At 38.4% G+C, this 22,731-nt stretch overlaps 1 protein-coding gene across 27 annotated transcripts in view; it reads left to right on the top strand.

Annotated features, from left to right (window-relative positions):
- Nucleotides 1–22,731, top strand: part of SYNE1 (spectrin repeat containing nuclear envelope protein 1) — a 530,711-nt gene that overhangs the window by 154,046 nt on the left and 353,934 nt on the right. For 24 of the 27 annotated variants that reach the window (XM_074037290.1, XM_005552157.4, XM_074037285.1 and 21 more), the window contains 5 exons: nt 2,698–2,805; nt 5,927–6,064; nt 7,625–7,789; nt 20,543–20,655; nt 21,194–21,362. In XM_074037290.1, the coding sequence (XP_073893391.1) occupies nt 2,698–2,805; nt 5,927–6,064; nt 7,625–7,789; nt 20,543–20,655; nt 21,194–21,362 (693 nt within the window). Of the gene's footprint in view, nt 1–2,697; nt 2,806–5,926; nt 6,065–7,624; nt 7,790–20,340; nt 20,394–20,542; nt 20,656–20,962; nt 21,133–21,193; nt 21,363–22,731 lie in introns of those variants that run through there. The other 3 variants (XM_045390340.2, XM_045390342.2, XM_045390341.2) reach the window with 3 other exon arrangements.

The raw sequence follows: 22,731 nt of genomic DNA, 5'->3' as shown, positions 1-22,731 counted from the left end.
GTTCCTTGGGCTGGCCTGAGAACCCGAGGTCAAAGGTGGATCTCCTTACAGAGTGAGGGTGAGGACAGGGGACCGGTCTCCTGAAGGAGTCCCCCTGTCCTGGGTCTTCAGCACCAAATGTCACGTGCATCCGTGTGAAGAGACCACCAAACAGACTTTGTGTGAGCAATAAAGCTTTTTAATCACCTGGGTGCAGGCAGACTGAGTCTGAAAAAGGAGTCAGCAAAGGGAGATAAGGGTGGGACAGTTTTATAGGATTTGGGTGGGTAGTGGAAAATTGCGGTCAAAGGGGGTTTTTCTCTTGTGGACAGGGGTGGGGGTTACAAGGTGCTCAGTGGGGAGCTTCTGAGATTCATTGTCCAGAAGTAGGAATTTCACAAGGTCAATTGGTCAGTTAGGGTGGGGCAGGAACAAATCACAATCATCAAATGTCATCAGTTAAGGCGGGAATCAGCCATTTTCACTTCTTTTGTGGTTCTTCAGTTGCCTCGGCCATCTGGATGTATACGTGCAGGCTTGGGCTCAGAGGCCTGACAAGGATTTTGTACAGCTGTCCCTAGATATTCACAAGTGATTGGTTCCAGGACCCCCCAAGATAGCAAAATTCATGATGCTCAGATTCCTGATATAAAATAGCATAGTCTTTGCATTTAACTTACACATATCCTCCCATATACTTTAATCTCTAGATTATGTATAATACCTAACACAATGTAAATGCTATTTAAATAGTTGTTGGCCGGGCGCAGTGGCTCAAGCCTGTAATCCCAGCACTCTGGGAGGCCGAGACGGGTGGATCACGAGGTCAGGAGATAGAGACCATCCTGGCTAACACGATGAAACCCTGTCTCTACTAAAAAAATACAAAAAACTAGCCGGGCGAGGTGGTGGGCGCCTGTAGTCCCAGCTACTCGGGAGGCTGAGGCAGGAGAATGGCATAAACCCGGGAGGCGGAGCTTGCAGTGAGCTGAGATCTGGCCACTGCACTCCAGCCTGGGCGACAGAGCGAGACTCCGTCTCAATAAATAAATAAATAAATAAATAAATAGTTGTTATACTGTGTTGTATTTTGTTTGTATTATCTTTATTGCTGTATTGTTATTTTTATTATTTTCTGAATATTTTCAATCTGCTATTGATTGAATCTAAGGACACAGAGGGCTGACTTTATCACCCAAATGCATTTGGGTGAATATTAGTGCTGAGGTTGTCACAGGATCATAGAGAAGTGTTCTCAATATATGGTTCCTTCACCAGCAGCATCAGATTCACCTGGGAACTTAGACATACGGATTTTTGGCTCTACTCTACATCTACTCAGCCAGAAACTCTGTGGGTGCTGCCCAGCAATTTGTGTTTTTCTAAGCCCCTCAGATGATTCTAGTGTGTACTAAGTGTGAGATCCACTGGCATAGGAGACAGATGCCCTCACTCAGACTTCTGGGTTAGAAAAAGCTTCCTAGAGTAGGTTGTGCCTGAGCCAAGTTCTGAAAAAGGCATTATTCAGGGGAAAATGTGGTAAGTGTTTAGGCAGAAGATGACTGCTTTTGCAAGACAAGAAAGTGAGAGAAGGCATGGATCATGAGAATGTGACAACCTCGGTACTAGACATGCTACACAGATTACCTCTAATTCTCATCAAAATCATTGAAAAGGTGCGTGATGATTCAACACACCGTGTAGTACATCCTGTAGTACAACAGTAGAGAGATTAAGAAAAAAAAAAAAAAAAAAGGACACACCAAGCTCACAGAGCTAATGCGTGGTAGAGCCAGAATTTGAAACCAGTTTGGCCTGTCTCCATAAGTGGCATTCTTTCCACTCTGAAACATCACCTGCCAAGGGGGACAGTCATTTTACCTGTGTCACAGCACTGTCAGCAGCGAGTGAGATGGTGGAGTTGAAAGCTGTTTTGTAAATGCCGAAAAACCATCTTCAGTATGGTTATGAATACTTGACATTCTTATGAGACACTACATCTTGATGGAAAGTCAGGATATTTTCACTAAATCAATGCTATTATATAATGGTGCTTGTCATTATTTGTGAAAATAAGTATGAAAATCCCAATTTTATTTTTCATTTTTGAGATGAGTAGTGACCTGGATACATTTATTCACCAAATAACTTGGTACATCTCTAAAAGGTATCATGTTCCCAGGGTCTGGGAATACTGTATTGAACCAGATAAAGGTGTTTTCTGTCCACATGGAGATTGTAATACCTAATATCAGTTTAAATAGTAATATAGACAAGTCACCCAATGGTATTTTGGGTGTAACTCCTCAAATTCAGTCAAAATGAACCCCATCTAGAACTGTCCTCTGGGTTACCAATGGCCTTGGGTTAGGAAGCAACTCACAGGACTGTGTTTCTACTCCAGCTATGACTCTTATTTTTTGTGTACTTAGGAAATTCCCTCCTGGGCACATTTTCTTTATTAAATTAGTGTTACTTGGCCAAAAAAAAAATGAAGTTGGTTAATTTCATTATTCAATAAGATAACTAAGATGTTTTTCTAGAGTTAACTTTTGCTTCTTACTGTCCTAAAGGTGTGGGGGTGAGGAGAAAGAAAATTTTTCAGAGACAGTTGGGACTTACTAAATATTAAGTATCTTCTAGAATCAATCAGGTATTAATCAGCAATTAAATAAATGCACAGATACTAATAAAATTATAATGTCTCCCTGTTTCCAGAGAGAAGACAGGCTAATTTTGAAGGAAATGAAAGTTTGGATAGAACAATTTGAAAGAGATTTGACAAGAGCACAGATGGTGGAATCAAATTTACAGGATAAATATCAGGTAATGTATGGAAAAGCTTTTTGAATTTTTCAAAAGCTACTTTTGACTAAGATTTATATATGTCATTTGATCTCTGTTTAATGCTTCGAATTACATTAACGGGAAAAAGTCTTTAAAGACATAATATTCATTACCCTAAGTTTGCATATAATTTAATAATTGTATTTCTGACGTATGTAGATAGTCTTAAGTTGCATTGTATTCACACTATATATGGAGCACTGAGGCTTCATCACTTTCCCATAACTCGGTCTTATAGATGACTTGGAAAACAAATGTGGAGTCTTTGTGTTTATAGAACTCATGATCTTGTAGATGTCATCTAACACAAAAATCTACCAAGAACAGAGAGTTGAGTCAAATTGAAAATTACTATAAAATAAGCTGAATTTAATAAAGGATTGCAACATGAGTATTGGAGGTCCATTAAAGGGATCAGTTTCGGCTGTGACCTGCCTAGTCCAACACCATTGCATTCAAGTTGAGCTCAGTTTTTCCCCAGTCTGACTACAGTGTCATTAATTGGACTTCTGCTTCCGATTTTCATTTCCAAGACACAAAACACAGTTTGTTCCCATTTAAAAAGTGTGATTTCAATAGCAAAGACACAGAATCAACCCAAATGCCCATCAATGTAGACTGGAGAAATAAAATGTGGTACATATACACCATGGAAGACTAGGCTGCCATATAAAGGAACAAGATCATGCCCTTTGCAGGGACATGGATGGAACTGGAAGTCATTATCCTCAGCAAACTAATGCAGGAACAGAAAACCAAACCCTGCGTGTTCTCACTTATAAATGGGAGCTGAACAATGAGAACACATGGACACATGGAGAAACAACGCACATTGGGGCCTGTGTAGGAGAAGGAGAGCATCAGGAGGAATAGCTAATGGATGCTGGGCTTAGTACCTAGGTGATGGGTTGATCCGTGCAGCAAACCACTATGGCACATGATTACCTATGTAACAAATCTTCCTGGACATGTACCCTAGAACTTAAAACAAAAGTTGAAGAAAAAATAAAAATTAATAAAAATTTTGATTTATTTGATGCAGCATTATCACTTTTTCCAATGTAAAACATCACTCCATTTTAGTGGCAAAATTAAGTGTAGTACATTCTGAATTATATTCTGCAATATATTCTACTCACCATCATATTTCAGTCATTTCTGCTACAGAAAAAGGTCAAATAATGTGAGAACTTCAACATGGTAGACAAAAGATTTATCTATGGCATTAGTGATTTTGCGTAATCGTATCTTTAAGATATGCCTGAATTTAGATGGATGATAGCATCAATATTATATTTGTCCAACTTAGCAAAGCAATAAATATGTGGTTAATATGCATGTACTCTTTTGCTTTGAAATTCAATGTGAGCTTTTTTCCCCAAAATAAAATTTTCTGGGCTGAGATCCATTAAAAAATGATTAAGCCAGTAAATGGAGAAAAGAATTGCAAGAACAGAGTGAATATACTTATTTAGTCGACTGATGAGGTTTAGGTTTGGCATCAATTATCAAAAAATAAATCTCAAGTTATAAAGCTACCTGTTACATAGATGCTAGTTGGTGAGGGAAATAAAGGCTTAGAAAAGCAAAAAACAGAAACACTCCTTTCAGTCCAAAGGTGATCACTAGTCTCTTAAAAATAGATTTAGAGACTACCTGAAATCTGAATTTAGGGAAAATTTCATTTCATCTTTACATTATGTAATCAGCATTTTAAATCTCTTTCAATCGATAGTAAATGCTGTATTTTCCAGTTTTTTCACTCAGAATCCTGTGGAATAAAATTTAAAAGTTGATTTTGTGTTTTGGTTTATTTTTATTTTTTATTTATTTTATTATTTTTTAATTTTATATATTTTCTTAGACAGAGTCTCACTCTGTCACCAAACTGGAGTGCAGTGGCATGATCGTGAGCTCAGCTCACTGCAACCTCTGCCTCCCAGGTTCAAGCAATTCTCCTGCTTCAGCCTCCTGAGTAGCTGGAACTACAGGCGTGCGCCACTACCCTCAGCTAATTTTTGTGTTTTTAATAGAGATGGGGTTTCACCATGTTGGCCAGGATGGTCTCAATCTCTTGACCTCGTGATCCGCTCACCTTGATCTCCGAAAGTGCTGGGGTTACAGGCGTGAGCCACCGTGCCCAGCCTATGTTTCAGTATTTTTAAAATTCCATTCAGTTAGAGAAAATGGAAGAAAAACTTGTAGGTAAAATTGTAGTTCACTATCTCCCCCCAGTGTTCTTCATGTGAATTTACATGTTTGTTTATAATTTTGAAATTCTTTTAGTTGTGTTATCTGCTAACTTTTGTGGGGCCATTCTCCTGTTCTGTAACATAACTGCACATTTTAATGATATTTTAATTTTATGTTTAGATTTGGAGTCACACTTTAGGATGTGTTAATTTAATTAATGTAAAATATAAAACTTTAAAAATTGTTTTAATGTTAGCATTAAGCTTATAGTTAAGTCTACATATAATAAATTGATGTCAACTGTATGGTGACATCCTTAATATTTTAATACCATGAAATTAAAGCAAAGGATTATCATATAAGCATGGTCCCCTACAGTAAACCTCTTTATGCAGGCTTACTTAAGCACAAATCTAGACAGCTTTCATTCTGCATTATTTCCATATATGCAATTTCTATTTGTAAATTGTTTGGTACTTGAAATAAAGCAACTATCTTGATTATTAGCTAAGATTTATACTCCTGTTTACTATGATCTCCTGACAAACATATACTGGTACATAAATTACTTTACTGGAAATGAGAAATCCTAGGCTTTAGTCCTACCTCTACTACTTGTCCTTGGTAAGTCATTTCTGGGCTTCAGGATAATAATGCATGTCTATGTTGTAGGGTGATGGGGAGAACCAGAGAGGATAATATGCAGAAAGCACTTAGCACAGGGTCAAGCTATGTCAGGGCTTGATGAATGACAGCTGCTATTAGTAACATAACTATCATTGTTATTATCAGTAACATATATCGAGTGTTATCCAAATAGAAAAGGTTGTTATTTAGGAAATGTGCTTTCCTTTGCTTTTGCTGTTTTTGACTCATTGCCATACTGTTGCTGTTTTTCCTCTTTTAGTCATTTAAGCACTTCAGAGTTCAATACGAAATGAAGAGGAAACAGATTGAACATTTAGTACAACCATTACATAGAGATGGTAAATTGTCACTTGACCAAGCATTGGTAAAACAATCTTGGGATAGAGTGACTTCCAGGGTAAGTTCTTCCACAATTAGTTTTATTGGGGTTTAATAAATTCAGAAAAGAATATTTTTCATTATCTGTTTCTACACAGTGATATGACAACAGGTTCTACTGCCTCTGTCTGAGGCTAGAAAGACTTAACTAGGGAGAATCTTTGCCTCCTTGTCTGGTTTTCCTGTAAGTTAATGCAAGTCTTTGGTTTAACAGCTATTTTCTTGCTTTGGCTTCCGTGTATGTGATATCAGCCATTGACTCGATGATAGATTAAAATCTTGAGACCATCTGAATCACTTCACACTTTACACAACTTCCTTCTGGGTGGTTTAGAAGAGGTGACTCTCTGGTCTTGTAGCAGATTCTCCAGAATGGAACCACGGCAACTCCTCGTATTCCAAAACCATGTTTCATCAAAGTTAATGACCTTCCTGTATTGACATACAGTTTTATATTCTTTCATTCAACATCTCTTTTTATCTGATTGATCACTCATCTGAAGGAAAACTGCTCAGTATCTTTCATATTCGTATTCTTCATGCTTAAATACCAAGATTTCAAGCCCCCGGAATCACTAATAAGAATATTTGTCTTGAACTTACCATATGTTCTTTATTTTTTTTAATTTTATTTTTGAGATAGTGCCTTGCTCTGTCACCCAAGCTAAAGTGCAGTGGCACAATCACAGCTCACTGCAGCTTCAACCTCCTCGGCTCAGGCAATCCTCCTACCTCAACCACCCGAGTATCTGGGACCACAGGCATTACCTACCACCATGCTTGGCTAAATTTTTTTTTTTTTTAATAGAGATGAGATCTCACTATATTGCCCAGGCTGGTCTTAACCTCCTGGGTTCAAGCATCTCACCCATCTTGGCTTCCCAAATTTCTGGGATTACGAGAGTGAGCCACTGCACCCAGCCAAATTTTTTTTTGATAGTCTCATTTTTTTCTAGTGACTCCATTAAAGAATAGACTAGTTCCTAAGCACCTGCACTCATCCCACCTGGCATTCCAGTAAGCTAGGAAATGTGTCTGAGAATTGGGTAAAATGAAAGAGATGGAGAGAAGGGTAGACAATCATAGGATTATGGAAAGAATCTTTTAAATCCATCTTTGTCCAGAGCTGCTTAGATAATCCTCATTTTTCTGGACTTGTTCTGATCATGTGGGAGGTTTTAATGGGATTCTCATTCCGAAGACCAAGATACACATCAGCCAAGTGTATAACTGCTGCGTCCTCCAAGCATGTCAGCAAACCTGATCCCTTCCCTTTCAGCAAAAGCCACACTGAAAGTCAGTGGGTGCTTTATGCTACTCCTGTAAGAGGAAAATTTCTTACACTTCTAATAATCTTCCATGTTTAAGATGTATTTTGAGTTTCCTCAAAATTTGCTTGTAACTGTAATTTTCTCCCCATCCCTAAAGTATCAAACTCAGAACACAGACATTTGCTTATTTGATATTTATTAACTTAGCCTGAAATCATTAACTTAAAGCTTTATGTATGGTTTACTATTATTTTATAAATTGTCATCTGTATTAAAGATATTTTACTTTTCTGCTTTTTAAATTTTAGCTCTTTGACTGGCATATACAGCTTGATAAATCTCTTCCTGCACCTCTGGGCACCATAGGTGCCTGGCTGTACAGAGCGGAGGTGGCCCTGAGAGAGGAAATAACCATTCAGCAGGTCCACGAGGAAACAGCAAACACGATACAACGGAAACTTGAGCAACATAAGGTAAAAATTCTGGTCGGAAAACCTTGCAGCATAACAGCCCTAGTGTGGTCTGGAGAGGTAGCCTAGTTACAACCTGACCTGTTGGGAACGCCACAAGTATTCATTCTACATGACCAGAGATGTCACACCTTCTTAGAGTTCTCTAATTTGAATGTTTCTTTCTTACACTGGTTAATGACGGTTCCAGTAGGTTGATTTCCTGAGATATTTTCCGTACCTGTGTGGTGTTTTTTTCATCTGCAGCTATCTTGGTTATTTCTGTTGTTGTATGTTATTTTTCAAAAGATAAGCGCAGAGATGGTATGCATCTACATAATAATGTGGCTGGCCTTGGCTCCAGACCTCATTTCTGCCTCCATTCTCAAAGGAAGGCAGGCAAAAGTTCTTATGTCCTGGTGCTGTGGGATGGGGGTAGAAGGAGTGGAGGCTGTAGGAAGTGGTGGAGTTAGGGTTTGATGGTCTCTTAGTCATTTGGGACATTTTAAACTTAATATATGATCAGTTGTATATGGTATAGTTTCCAATATACTTTCTCTTTGTGTTTTGTGATACTACAGGCCTAACTAAACATGCTGTTTTTCATTAACATCACATTAACGCAATCTTGCATTTTATGCATTTGAATTCGTATACTTCATTTTCTGTAGTGTGGTGGAGTATTACTGCATATGTGAAAAACAGAGATTTCTGCTCCTGACTACACATGGGCAATATATAGCCCCTATGTATTTTCTGCCAAATTATTGATATTTAAAAAAAAATTACCCCAAGGAAATATACTGTTCTATATCTAGACAAGATCATAAAGCAAATCTATGACAGATTTTATTTTATGCCTCTCTGAGGCTTTACTTTTGGAGCTAGAGATACAGAGACACAGAGATACGATGCCATTGCCAATCTTGGCAGTTTCAACTCAACAGACTCAACCTCAGACAAACTTATTGAACCCGATGGCCACAGCAAGATTTGATGGTCTGCAGAGGCCGTCACTCAGGGTCCTGCCTCCATTTCTTCTTGGCCTTTTCCAATACTCAGTGCCTTTGGACACTTTTAAAGTTGCTGATCTAAACTCTCTGTCATCTGACTTCTCACATGCCATGACTTTGGGGTCTTCTTCATCTGTGCAGATACTCACATATAAAAGCTGGGCCAGCTTGTCTGTGCCTTAGTGCCCTAATGTGGGGGCAGCTATGCCATAAGGGACCCAGAGTTCAGGCCTCATATGAGATCAAGTCACAAGAATTTTCCTGGGATTGAATCAGGTTAAGGTTTCTCAAAAGCATAGAAACACCTGGGCCATGTCAATTCTGAGACCACCCCAGTATATTAAAAATGGAGGAAAGTGTGAAAACAATATTACACAAACAATAACATCTTTAACAAATTAGCAATTAAGCCTGTATAACATTCAATAATTTTTTTCATGTAAAACTTTTTAATTTAAACTTTTTTTTTTACCTTAACTGGCATTTATTTATTAATTTTTAAATTTTAGATTCAGGGGGTACGTGTGCATGTTTGTTACATGAGTATGTTGCATAATGGTGGTGATTAGGATTCTAGTGTACCTGTTACCTACATATGAAACTATTTTAATTGACGTAAATATTTGATACAGAAGAAGTCACTTTAGAATTTTAAATGAAAGGTACAATGTATAGTAATTGGGAGTTAAATACATTAATTCAGCAAATAGGCATGGTAGCAAATATTCCTACTATGTGCAGGTCTTCAGCTCGAGGGCAACAGGTGAGGGGCACAGACAAGGTCCAGGCATTTGTGGTGCCTCCAATCTAGAGGTCTGAGAAACATCTACACAGTTGTTCTTTATATAATACCCTTAACTTTGACTTCAATGTCCCACCATAGAGAAAATGTCGGACAATGTAACTGCTATTTACTAGTTAATTATAACGATTTGTAAAAATGTTAATTGAAGGCACATTATAGACAGTAACATCTCCTATGGGGGAGTGAGTCCTAAGTTGGCCAATGCACATGCTGTCTGCATGTTTCCATGGCTATATGATTTCAGGCCCTTCATGAGCCCTTCTAGCTCCCTTGAGAGACAGAGTGAGAGACAGACCCTGTGCCAGCCCCCAAGAATACAGCTAGAACAATCTCTCTGCCAAAGGCTAGTGAAGAAGGCATACAAACCAGAAATGAAGTGAGTGGATCAGGGAGAGATAGAGGGGCAGGAGTTGGAGAAAATGGTTATCTGAGGCAAACAAACAAACAAAAACCCAGAAAGGGCTAGACTTAAGAGAAAACCAAGGAATGTAATAAAGAGATAAGGCCGGGCGCGGTGGCTCAAGCCTGTAATCCCAGCACTTTGGGAGGCCGAGACGGGCGGATCACGAGGTCAGGAGATCGAGACCATCCTGGCTAACACAGTGAAACCCCGTCTCTACTAAAAAAAATACAAAAACTTAGCCGGGCGAGGTGGCAGGCGCCTGTAGTCCCAGCTACTCGGGAGGCTGAGGCAGGAGAATGGTGTGAACCCGGGAGGCGGAGCTTGCAGTGAGCTGAGATCCGGCCACTGCACTCCAGCCTGGGTGACAGAGCGAGACTCCGTCTCAAAAAAAAAAAATAAATAAAGAGATAAAAGTAAAAAGCAGAGGTAGGTAGGGGCTCAGGCCAGGTTCAAGGTGAATATTAGAATGATCTTTTTATTGAGGTAGGAACTTTTGCTAGGCCTGGGCATGGGTACTTAAAGTAGCTCATAAAACAATTAAATTGTCAATTTTAAGATCAATTCTCATTTATTGAAAAATATGTATTAGAAGACTATAATAAGCTAAGCTTTGAGGGTGAAAAGTTTGAATTATTATTATTATTATTGTTGAAATGGAGACTCGCTTTTTCGCTCCCAGGCTGGAGCGCAATGGTGTGATCTCAGCTCACTGCAACCTCTGCTTCCCAGGTTCAAGTGATTCTCCTGCCTCCGTCTCCCATGTAGCTGGGATTTCAGGCACCTGATAACACGCCTGGCTAATATTTGTATTTTTAGTAGAGATGGGGTTTCACCATGTTGACCAGGCTGGCCTCGAGCTCCTGACCTCAAGTGATCCACCTGCCTCAGCCTCCCAAAGTGCTGGGATTACAACTGTGAGCCACCGCGCTTGGCCAAGTTTGACTTATTAAAACAACTAAAAATTATAAGTTTCCTCAATGGCACTAACTCAGTCCCTCGATTTGATGTAACACCTCTATGCTGGTGTATTGGGCTGACTTGAAGATGCAATAAATTGGGAAAATCACAATTTAGGACTCACTGATGCATGACCAAAATGTTTGGGAATATTGTCTTCCCATCTTGGTCTAAAAAGTAATTCTGATTTTTGTCAAGAAAACTTGAACAGGCTATTAAAGTTGCAATGCTTGTTTTTTTTTCATTCTTTTTTCATTCTTCACAACTTTTTAAAAAACAACACAATTTTCAACACTGAAGGCATAGGCAATGCTTGCAAGTTGGATTCAGATCAATTTTTAAATGTGTGTTTCCAAGAGTTCACTTTGTGAATGGTTCTGCCAATGGTTTTGTTTTACTATTTCTGAAAAATTAACATATATATGTATGTATATATTAGAACATATTTATTCTGCAAAACATAGTGTACCTGTATTATCTCTTCTATTTTCCGGTTACCCTAATGTTCAGTTATCTATAAAAATAACAATAACCACAGCTAACTATTATGGAGGACTTAACCATGTTTCAGTCCTTAACCATGTTAAGTGTTTGATTTTTACCAAACACTTAACATGACGGATGTGAGATAGGTATTATTGTCCTCTTTTGCTGATGAGGAAACTGTAGGCAGAGAGAGGTTAAGTGACTTGCCCAAGGTCACATAACTGATGATCCAGGTTGTCTTCAGCACTAGGCTTAAAACGTGACCACAAAGCTATTGCTTATCATACTTGTAAAGTGATTATACTGACTAATTTATTATTCTTGGTATTGATTTGGCAAAGTAAGACTTTCAGTCATAAGGAATCGTGAAAGTAGCCATCAGGCTGTGCCACCTGCTACACATCCTTACTGCAGTTACCAACCCTACCTAGGTCACTTTCCATCCCTTCTTGAAGATTTTATTTCCTGGATGACAATGCATGCCATAATTCTTAATAACTTCAATAACCCAGAGACGATCCTCCCAATATCGTGACCTCTCAGGTTCTTGACCTCCTCTTCCCCCAGGATCCTGTCCGACACCCCACTCACTCCACAGTCATAGCCTAGAGTGCTCATCACCAGCAAATGAGACCCCTCCACAAGCTCTTTGTCAAGTACCTTCCTCTCCAGTCAGACAAGGCTTCATCTCCTCTGTGCCCTATAATCTGTTACCCTACCATCTTTTCACTGCATCCTGTTCTCTTTACCACCTCCCTTTGTGCTCTGCTTAAATGCAATATAAAAGCCCCACTTGTCCACATCCTCGCTTGCCTTGTCCACATTTCACTTTGTTTTACTGTCCTGGTAAAAACACGATGCCGGTGAAAGCCAGCTCTCTGCCTAGTTGATGCCCACACACTCCAGTCAGATGTAGCTGACTGTGGCTGGAGAAAAACACACCCCCAGGCTCGATGACTAACCCAAGTGGGCCCTTAATGGTGCCTGGCAATCAGAAGGCATTTCCCGACTCCATTCCCTCTTCATTTCTGGGACAACTATTTCATATCTTGTCTCTTCAAACCTTCCACACCTCCTCCCCATCCTCACTCTTAGCTGATGACATTACTTCCTTTTTCTTTGAGAAAATAGAAGCAATCAGAAAAGAATTTCCACCAGCTCCCACGGCCACATCAACCCACCTACTTACATCTGTGCCCGAATACGCGCTCTTCACTTCTGTTACTATGGGTGAACCATCTGTGCTCTGGGCCGAGGCCAACCTCTCTATGTGTACATTAGATCCCACCCTCTCTCCAAAAGGTAATTCCTGTCCTTCCTCCCTTCTATATTTTTTTCTCTTTCTTTCTTTGTTGGAGTTTTCTCGTCCACATACAAATATACTGCCATTAACTCATCTTAAAAAGTCTTTTTCTTAGCCCCACTTCCCCTTCCAGCTACTGTCCAATTTTCTTCCTTCCTTTTACAGCAAAGCTCTTTGAGAGAGTTGGCTCTGTTCTCTTTCTTCTTTCTAAATTCCCTTCTCTCATTCTTTCTAAAAACCATTCCAATCAAGCTTTTCTCTTGCCATCTACCATGCCACGTTTACCAGACTTTGCCTCATTCCTCACCCAACGGCCAGTTCTCAGTCTTCTTACCTCACCTGTCACAAACATTTCCCTTAGTTATCCCTTTACCCTTGAAAGACTTTCTTTAGGGCATGGCAGCTCATACTTGTAATTCCAGCATGTTGAGAAGCCAAGGCAGGAGAAGCACATGAAGCCAGAAGTTTGAGACCAACCTGGTCAACCAAGCGAGAGACCCTGTCTTTACAAAAAATAAAAAAATAAAAAATTAGTCAGGCATAGTGGTGTATGCCTGTAGTCCCAGCTACTCGGGAGGCTGAGGCAGGAGGATCGCTTGAGCCCGGGAGTTAAAGGCTGCAGTGGGTGAGTTATGATTGTGCCACTTGTAATTTCCTTCCTACTCCCCTGGCTTTACCTTTCTGGTCTTCCCTATTCTTTCAACAAATATTTGTTGAGCTTTCTCAGTGTGCAAAGCAGTGTTTTAGGCATTTGTGATACATCTGTAAGCAAAACAGACAAAAATCCCTTCCCTTAGATAACTTACCTTCTAGGGAGAGGAGGCAGATAAAATTAATAAACATAAAAAATAAGTAAATTTAGGTTAGAAATTAAAGGACAGGGGAAATTAGGTGTCGTCGCAATTTTAAATAGGGTTGTCAGGGAAGCCTCATTGGAAAGATGACATCAAATAGGCAAGCACATACCCTACCTTGAGGTCTTTACCTTTGCCATCCTTCTGGAATGTTCTCATCCTTCAGTCTGAAACATCCTCTTACTGATATTCCTGTTACATTCTTCATCTCTTTAAGGCCTTTACTAAAAGATCCCCTCTTCATCAACCCTTTTCTGGACACCTCTTTTGAAATTACAACTTCTCCCAAACTCCCCTTCTCCTTTCCCATTTGATGTTTCTCGTTAGCATTTATCATCACCTCGACTGTTACCTGTTTTAATCATTTACCTTATCTTTTGCTTGATTTTCTGCACTATAATGTCAACTCTATGAAAGTGGGAATTGTTGCTTTTTTTCACTGTTGTCTCCCCATATTCAGGCTCTCAAAATTGCGATTGGGTCAATATTGATAATGCATACTTTCTAAAAATGTGTGCATTTGACTAAGTCTTCAGAATTATTGGCATAAAATAGTTCAAAATACTGTTTTATATATTTTGTGGTATTTTCTGTGCCTGTATATTTTCCCCAATATTGTTTCTTTGAACCGCCTCACTTTCCTTAATCACACTTTGGCATTTGCTCTACAATGTTCTAACCTTCTTTTTTCATCCATTTTCTTTTCTGCTTGCTTTCTTCTCTCTCTCTCTCTCTCTCTCTCTTTCTTTCTTGGTTGTTTTTTTTTTTTTTTCTGAGATAGGGTCTGGCTCTGTTGCCCAGGTGGGAGTGTAGTGGTGTGGTCATGGCTCACTGCAGCCTCTGCCTCCCAGGATCCAGTGATCCTTCCACCTTAGCCTCCTGAGTAGGTAGGACTTCAGGCATGGGCCACCACAGCTGACTAATTTTTGTATTTTTTTGGAGAGATAGGGTTTCACCGTGTTGCCCAGGCTGGTCTCAAACTCCTGGGCTCAAGCGATCTGCCCACCCTCCTAAAGTGCTGGAATTACACGCATGAGCCATAGCACCCAGCCCCATTTTCTTTCCCCCAAAGGAATGACAGTATTTTCATGATATGGCTGCTGTGTGAGAATATACTGGGTTAGGAATGGAGACCAGAAGCCAGGGTACCGTTTCAATCATCCAGTTTGAGTGCCTTGAACGAAGGAAGTTGCTGTAGAGATAGTGAGAAATGGACAGATTCTGAATACATTTTGAGGGCAGAACAATTTTCAGCATTAGATGCATACTGTGAAAGAACAAGAGTCATAAATGACACTATGATTTGGGGGCTATGCAAGTGAAAAAACAGAGTTTCTATCGATTAAGAATAGGAGACAATGAAGTGACTTTGGGAGGAAAGCTAAGGAATTCAGTTTGGGGCATGTTGAGTCTTTTCCTCATCCAAGAGGACATGTGGAGTAGGCAATATGTAAGAGAGCTCAGGAAAGAAGTACAGCCTGGAGATAAAAAATCAGAGTCATTCGCATCTAGAGGGATGTTTAAAGCTCTGAGACTGGAGAAATTAAATAAAGAAGTATATACAGAGAAGAGAAAGGGACCAAGGTCTGATCTTGGAGGGAATCCAGTATTAAGAGATTGAAGAGTAGAAAAGCCAGTAAAAGTCTGAGCAACCAGTGAAGTTGGAGGAAATCCAGCTACAGTGTTTTCTTAGAAGCCATGGGAAGCAAATGTATGGAGGATAGGGTATTTTCAGAAGAGTCGCCACAGTGATCCTTAAAATGCAGCTGAGATAATTCCACCAACCTGCTCAAAATTCCCAGCTGGCTTCCGTTATCAAAACACCACAAGTTCTTTTTTTTTTTACATTTTATTTTATTTTTTATTTATTTATTTATTTATTTTAAATTTATTTATTATTATTATACTTTAAGTTGTAGGGTACATGTGCATAACGTGCAGGTTTGTTACATATGTATACTTGTGCCTTGTTGGTGTGCTGCACCCATCAACTCGTCATTTACATCAGGTATAACTCCCAATGCAATCCCTCCCCCCTCCCCCCTCCCCCCTCCCCATGATAGGCCCCGGTGTGTGATGTTCCCCTTCCTGAGTCCAAGTGATCTCATTGTTCAGTTCCCACCTATGAGTGAGAACATGCGATGTTTGGTTTTCTGTTCTTGTGATAGTTTGCTAAGAATGATGGTTTCCAGCTGCATCCATGTCCCTACAAAGGACACAAACTCATCCTTTTTTATGGCTGCATAGTATTCCATGGTGTATATGTGCCACATTTTCTTAATCCAATCTGTCACTGATGGACATTTGGGTTGATTCCAAGTCTTTGCTGTTGTGAATAGTGCCGCAATAAACATACGTGTGCATGTGTCTTTATAGCAGCATAATTTATAATCCTTTGGGTATATACCCAGGAATGGGATGGCTGGGTCATATGGTACATCTAGTTCTAGATCCTTGAGGAATCGCCATACTGTTTTCCATAATGGTTGAACTAGTTTACAATCCCACCAACAGTGTAAAAGTGTTCCTATTTCTCCACATCCTCTCCAGCCCCTGTTGTTTCCTGACTTTTTAATGATCGCCATTCTAACTGGTGTGAGATGGTATCTCATTGTGGTTTTGATTTGCATTTCTCTGATGGCCAGTGATGATGAGCATTTTTTCATGTGTCTGTTGGCTGTCTGAATGTCTTCTTTTGAGAAATGTCTGTTCATATCCTTTGCCCACTTTTTGATGGGGTTGTTTGTTTTTTTCTTGTAAATTTGTTTGAGTTCTTTGTAGGTTCTGGATATTAGCCCTTTGTCAGATGAGTAGATTGCAAAAATTTTCTCCCATTCTGTAGGTTGCCTGTTCACTCTGATGGTAGTTTCTTTTGCTGTGCAGAAGCTCTTTAGTTTAATTAGATCCCATTTGTCAATTTTGGCTTTTGCTGCCGTTGCTTTTGGTGTTTTAGACATGAAGTCTTTTCCCATGCCTATGTCCTGAATGGTACTACCTAGGTTTTCCTCTAGGATTTTTATGGTATTAGGTCTAACATTTAAGTCTCTAATCCATCTTGAATTAATTTTCGTATAAGGAGTAAGGAAAGGATCCAGTTTCAGCTTTCTACTTACGGCTAGCCAATTTTCCCAGCACCATTTATTAAATAGGGAATCCTTTCCCCATTTCTTGTTTCTCTCAGGTTTGTCAAAGATCAGATGGCTGTAGATGTGTGGTATTATTTCTGAGGACTCTGTTCTGTTCCATTGGTCTATATCTCTGTTTTGGTACCAGTACCATGCTGTTTTGGTTACTGTAGCCTTGTAGTATAGTTTGAAGTCAGGTAGCGTGATGCCTCCAGCTTTGTTCTTTTGACTTAGGATTGTCTTGGAGATGCGGGCTCTTTTTTGGTTCCATATGAACTTTAAAGCAGTTTTTTCCAATTCTGTGAAGAAACTCGTTGGTAGCTTGATGGGGATGGCATTGAATCTATAAATTACCTTGGGCAGTATGGCCATTATAAAGACCATTCCTGCAGCCTTTTCCCTTCTTTACCCAACAACCTGCTATAACACTGCCTCCTTTGCTCTATCTCATTTAGAGAGGCATGTTGATAAACCCCACAGTGATGTTGATGATTCAGGTTCTCCTTACAGTTCCATTAGTTTTTGCTGTATATATTTTGAAGTTTAATGGGCATGTTCAAGTTCAGGAATAATATGCCTTCTAGTAAGTTAAAAGTTTAATCTTTATGCAATTAATTATAGATGGTTTCCAACTTATAGTGATTCAACTTACAATTTTGACTTTACAATGGTGCAAAAGCAATATACATTCAGCAGTGACATGTGATATGATATTCTTAAGTGAGGTATTAAACATTTTATTATAAAATTCGGCTTTATGCTAGATAATTTTGCCAAATTGTAGGCTAATGTGAGTGTTCTGAGCACATTTAATGTCGGTGAAGCTGAGCTATAATGTTTGGTTGGTTTAGGTGTATTAAATACATTTTTGACTTAACAATATTTTCAATTTACAATGAGTTTTATTGGGACACAACCCCATGGTGAGTCAAGGAGTGTCTGTACTTACAATGCTTCTGTTCTGAAATCCATTTTGTCTGATATTTATATCAGATTTCTCGTAGTATTTGCCTGACATGTGTTCCATTTTATTAATTTTAACCTATCCATGTTCTTAATGATTAGGTGTATCTTTTGTAAAAAGAAGATAGTTCTATTTTGTTTGTTTGTCCAATCTGATAATCTTTGTCTTTTAACTAGTAAATTTCTACTTTATTCACATTTATTTATTATTATTGATATACTTGAATTTGTTTCTGGCATCTGAGTGTTTGCTTTCTAATTGTTCTACTTTTTCTTCTTTTCTACTTTCTTGCTATTTATAAGTTGATTAAGGAGGTTTTGTTTTTGTCTCCTTACTCATTTTTCTTATTCCATGGTTTTATTTCTACTAGCATGAAAGTTATAAACTCTGGTTGTACAGTATGATTGCCCTCGAAATTTGACCATAGATACTTAGTAAAATTGAAAGTTAATCAATATCTAAATCTCCTCTTAATCAATATAAGGAATTATGAATACTTTAGCCAAACCACTCTCCTTTTTATCTTACACATTGTTGTCAAGTATTAAATTATTGACATTTTTCTAGCATGATAAGTTTGTTGTTTCTGCTGGTTCTCACTCATGGTGGCTTGTTTCCTGTGGTTGGTAATCTCTGCTTTCCTCCTATTATATTTGCATTTGCTAATAACCTGGTCATGTTAGCCCTCATTGAGGGTTCTGACTAAATGGAGGGGAACTCGTTTCAGTGTCCTCACCCTGTTCACATTCTAAGACTCAGTCTCTCTCAGCAATGGTGTAGATATTTGTCCAGGACAATCTAGATTTTTCTATTTGTTTTTTGCCTACAGATCTGTGATCTAATTTTTGGGTCATGTTTTACTGAGAATAAGGAACTAAAATATTTCACTTACTTCCTATGTACCCAGCAAGGTGAATTAAAACCATATATTTTGCCCAGCATCTAGCTGCTTTATTGTGAGAAGGCCTTTCAGAGGAATCAGTGACATCATGCCAACCGACGAAGTTCTTTTTTGTTTTTATTTTTTGAGATGGAGCCTTGCCCTGTTGCCCAGGCTGGAGTCCAATGGCGTGATCTCGGCTCACTGCAACCTCCACCTCCCAGGTTCAAGGAATTCTCCTGCCTCAGCCTCCCAAGTAGCTGGGACTACAGGTGCACGCCACCATGCCCGGCTAATTTTTGTATCTTTTGTAGAGACAGGGTTTCACCATGTTGGCCCAGGCTGATTTCGAACTCCTGATCTCATGATCCACCAGCCTCGGTCTCCCAAAGTGCTTATTATAGGCATGAGCCACCATGCCCAGCCTAAGAAGTTCTTTTATCATATGTGTGAACATGCTTTTGTTTGGGTAGCTTGTAAAGACTTTTTCAACATAGTAGATATTTTAAAACTGTCACAGATCAGAGCTAGCTGGGGTGATAACTCCAAGTGTGCCCTGCAGTCACTTGGGAAAGTTTCAGCGCAACCACAAGCTACAGCAATGTGTCTGCATGTGATAAAGGAATTAGAGCATGGCTAGAACACTCATCATCAATAGTTGCTCTAAGAACACCCGCTTGTTCCCTGCCCTCCCGTGATGAGTTCTTGGCTTCACATAGTACCCTCCCTTGAGGCCATGGGAAGCAAACGTATGGAGGATAGGGTCTTTTCACAAGACTCACCACAGTGATCCTTAAAATGCGTGACTTGTGAGTATCTCTGCGCTTACCTACAGAATCGAAGCAGGTCAAAATGTGATCATAGCAAAATATATCAGGATTGAAATCGTTTAGCCCTAAGGTTTTTCTACCGTGTTAAAATGTCATATGTGTACAATCATATACAAACCTTAACATTTTGATTTATAATAGAAAACTCTTCACTTGCCCCATAGTCAAGTGTGTCTCTTTTGATTTTAGGCTGATTTTGCTGCTAATTTCTCCAATTAATCCACTAAATTTTGGTATGAGATAAAAATATTCATTTTAATGTATTATTTTGGTGGCCTAATGTCTTACTTTTTCAATGAGTGATGCATTGTTAAGTACTGTATTTATTCTGCCATCAGGACACAAACTAAGCTCTAGAAATTAAGGCATGAATCTCCCTTCACCTAACTCCTTTTTGCTTCTTCTATGTGAGAAATGAGTGAGGGAGTGTAAAATACATATACAACTTTTTAGAAATTAGTTTGTAAGTGATGAAAAACACAGCAAACAAATCAAAGCAGATTCAAATTAACCTAAATAAATAAATCAAACCTGTGGAGTTCTATGCAGTCTATAATGAATATTTATTAACATCACATTTAATCTTCCCACTGTGTTACTTATGGGGTATTCCCTGCACTTGTTTGAAATTTTCTAATCAAAAGGGTATTTCAAAATATATTGTAATATGATTGACTTACTTTAGATGGCAAGCAAATATCACTTTATAATAGTGTGCATGCATTCAAAATAAAATAACAGTAGAAAGCCTAATCTCTTTTGCCATTAAAGGTTTCAATTTGTCATGCTTAGTTTTAAGCTTTTAAAAACCAACATATCCAAAATCAAGAAAGGCGAAAAACACTAAAATCATTTCATAGCAGTAATTACATTTTCCATGGGATCATGTGCCTTTAAAAAGTCTGAATGCATTGCTGTGCAAGTGTCATGTGTGTTTAAAAGATGCATAATTATTAGATGCAGTTCCAGCATAGTGTTTTAAGTACAAGCACCCAGCTCCTGTTGAAGGTAAGAGCCTTTGACAGGCACCAAGCTGCCTCTGAATGTGGCAACAGGATCAAATTGTTGAATACATTGACTCATCGGTGCAGGCTGGAAATTATGCTTCTTAGCCCTCTGTGAAACATGTTTTTCATTTTTTTTAAACTGTATCTTAGGATCTGCTTCAAAACACAGATGCCCACAAAAGAGCATTCCATGAAATCTACCGGACCAGGTCTGTTAACGGGATTCCAGTGCCACCTGATCAATTAGAGGACATGGCCGAGAGGTAAGAGAATATCTGCATTTAAATGAAATCTCTTTTTAAAACGCTAGGTGGATGTTTTTTACATGTCTTTTCCCTTTTTTCATGATTTTTTTTTTAACAGAGGCGCCTGCCTTTGGTAAATAGAAAGTGGGCTCCCATAAGACTTGCTAAGAATGCCACCATTCTAATGTATTATTAACTGAAAAGAGTGAACCTGAATTTATCCACAGCATGGAAATCACAGAAATGGTTTCTTCAGAGGCTGTATTTTTGTTCAGTACTGTAAGGAACATTATGTAATATTGCAAAAACAGCTTATAAAAGAAACAGACGAGAGATGTGTTGGCAGGGGAAAGAACTAAATCGAATATTTCAATCATTCATGTTTTGCTTTTAAATCCAGAGCTAGAAAAGGAATCAGAGCTCCAGAAAATGATCAGCCAGAGTTAGAAGAGCTTGTGGCTGCATTCTATTTAAGGCTGACATGTAACAGGTTAAGTAAGCATCGGTTCTGTTACTATTAGTTACATTCTCTAAATTCTCTCTGTTTTATTTCTAGGTTTCATTTTGTTTCCTCCACATCGGAGCTACACCTAATGAAAATGGAATTTTTAGAATTAAAGTACCGTCTGCTTTCACTGCTGGTTCTTGCAGAGTCAAAGCTGAAGTCTTGGATCATTAAGTACGGGAGGAGAGAGTCAGTGGAGCAGCTTCTACAAAACTACGTGGTGAGTCCCGGTGCTTTGACAGAGAATTCCGATGAGCCATGGATTTAGCAACACAGTTCAGTTTCTTTGATGCTGTTACTTTAATCTTGAGTTTAAACATAATGATAGCTGTGTGTTAAATGGGTTAGATATAAGTTTAAGAGCTTTTCGGAATTATCTGAAATCTAAACCTATTTCTTTGGAATTTTATTATTTAAAATCCCCTAGTTCAGTTGAGTTTAATGCTTTGCTGCATTAATCATATGAGACCATCCTGACTGGCTTTATTGATTTTTTAAAAAAGTTTTTGTATTGCATACCCACATTTTTTATTGGAGGTCACCATTTCAACTACATTAAAATACTTAAAGATTGACTACCTTTCTTTTAAAATTCAACTATGACTAGTTTAGAACCATTCTCAAGTGTCCAAATGGGAACTATCTGTTTTTTTAGATTGTGTCCACTGTGTCTTTTTTTATCGTCATTCCCTGAGCTTCATTGCCCCTTGTGTGCACCCAGGAAGAGTAACATTTTATCTATGAATCTCTGTACCAACTTAATTTTTAAAGATTGTCTCATATTTTGGGCTATCAATATAGATAATTCTATGTTTACTAGAATCATAGACCTGCATTGATGAAAGAATTCGTTTGCTCTGTAACTAGCAGTTTTCACTTACATGTAATTGGTGTATTATACTTACTAAAGACAGGTTATTTCTTAGTTAATTACACATGCCCCTCCTACAAATTAATTTTCAATGCAGGTTTGCTCATAAAATTAATGTTAATAGAGTATCTTCGTCTTGTACTATTTCATTTATGTTTAAACACAAATTCTATGATAAATCAATGAACTTTTAAAATATAAACCCATTTATAACTTGATTAGTCACAGTGACTCTCTAACATGTTCTGCTTGAAATACTTATTGAAACCATATTTTCACTGACGCATCTTAGAACCGTAATCTATTTTGCTACAATTTAATTTCATTTTCTATGATGAGTGAACAACATATAGTTGAGAAAAAAAAATGATTTAACTGCTTTACAGTAAAATCTTTCCCTAGATTTACTAAAATTGTCTAGGAAACATTTGTTCCAAAATGCAAAGTCTGTTATGTTCCTTAATTCATTTTTAGTTATTCTGGAAAGTTATGAAAAAACTTGATTTTTAACTTCAAGCAATTACATTAGTTCTTCAAATATGAAATACAAATGCATGTATATTTTCAGATTTAGTCCTGCCAAATGATACCCTCTCTGCCTAGTAGTTATTTATACCAGATACAGTCTTTGTTCTGGATATTTCAGAACAGCCCATCAGATTTAAACAGCTAATAAGACTGTTCCACCAGGTTAATGTTCCAACACAATGATGTTAAT

This window comes from Macaca fascicularis, chromosome 4 (assembly GCF_037993035.2).
Source record: "Macaca fascicularis isolate 582-1 chromosome 4, T2T-MFA8v1.1".
Classification (NCBI taxonomy): domain Eukaryota; kingdom Metazoa; phylum Chordata; class Mammalia; order Primates; family Cercopithecidae; genus Macaca; species Macaca fascicularis.
Note: the sequence above shows the minus strand (reverse complement) of the source record. Positions and strands in the feature narration are given on the sequence as shown.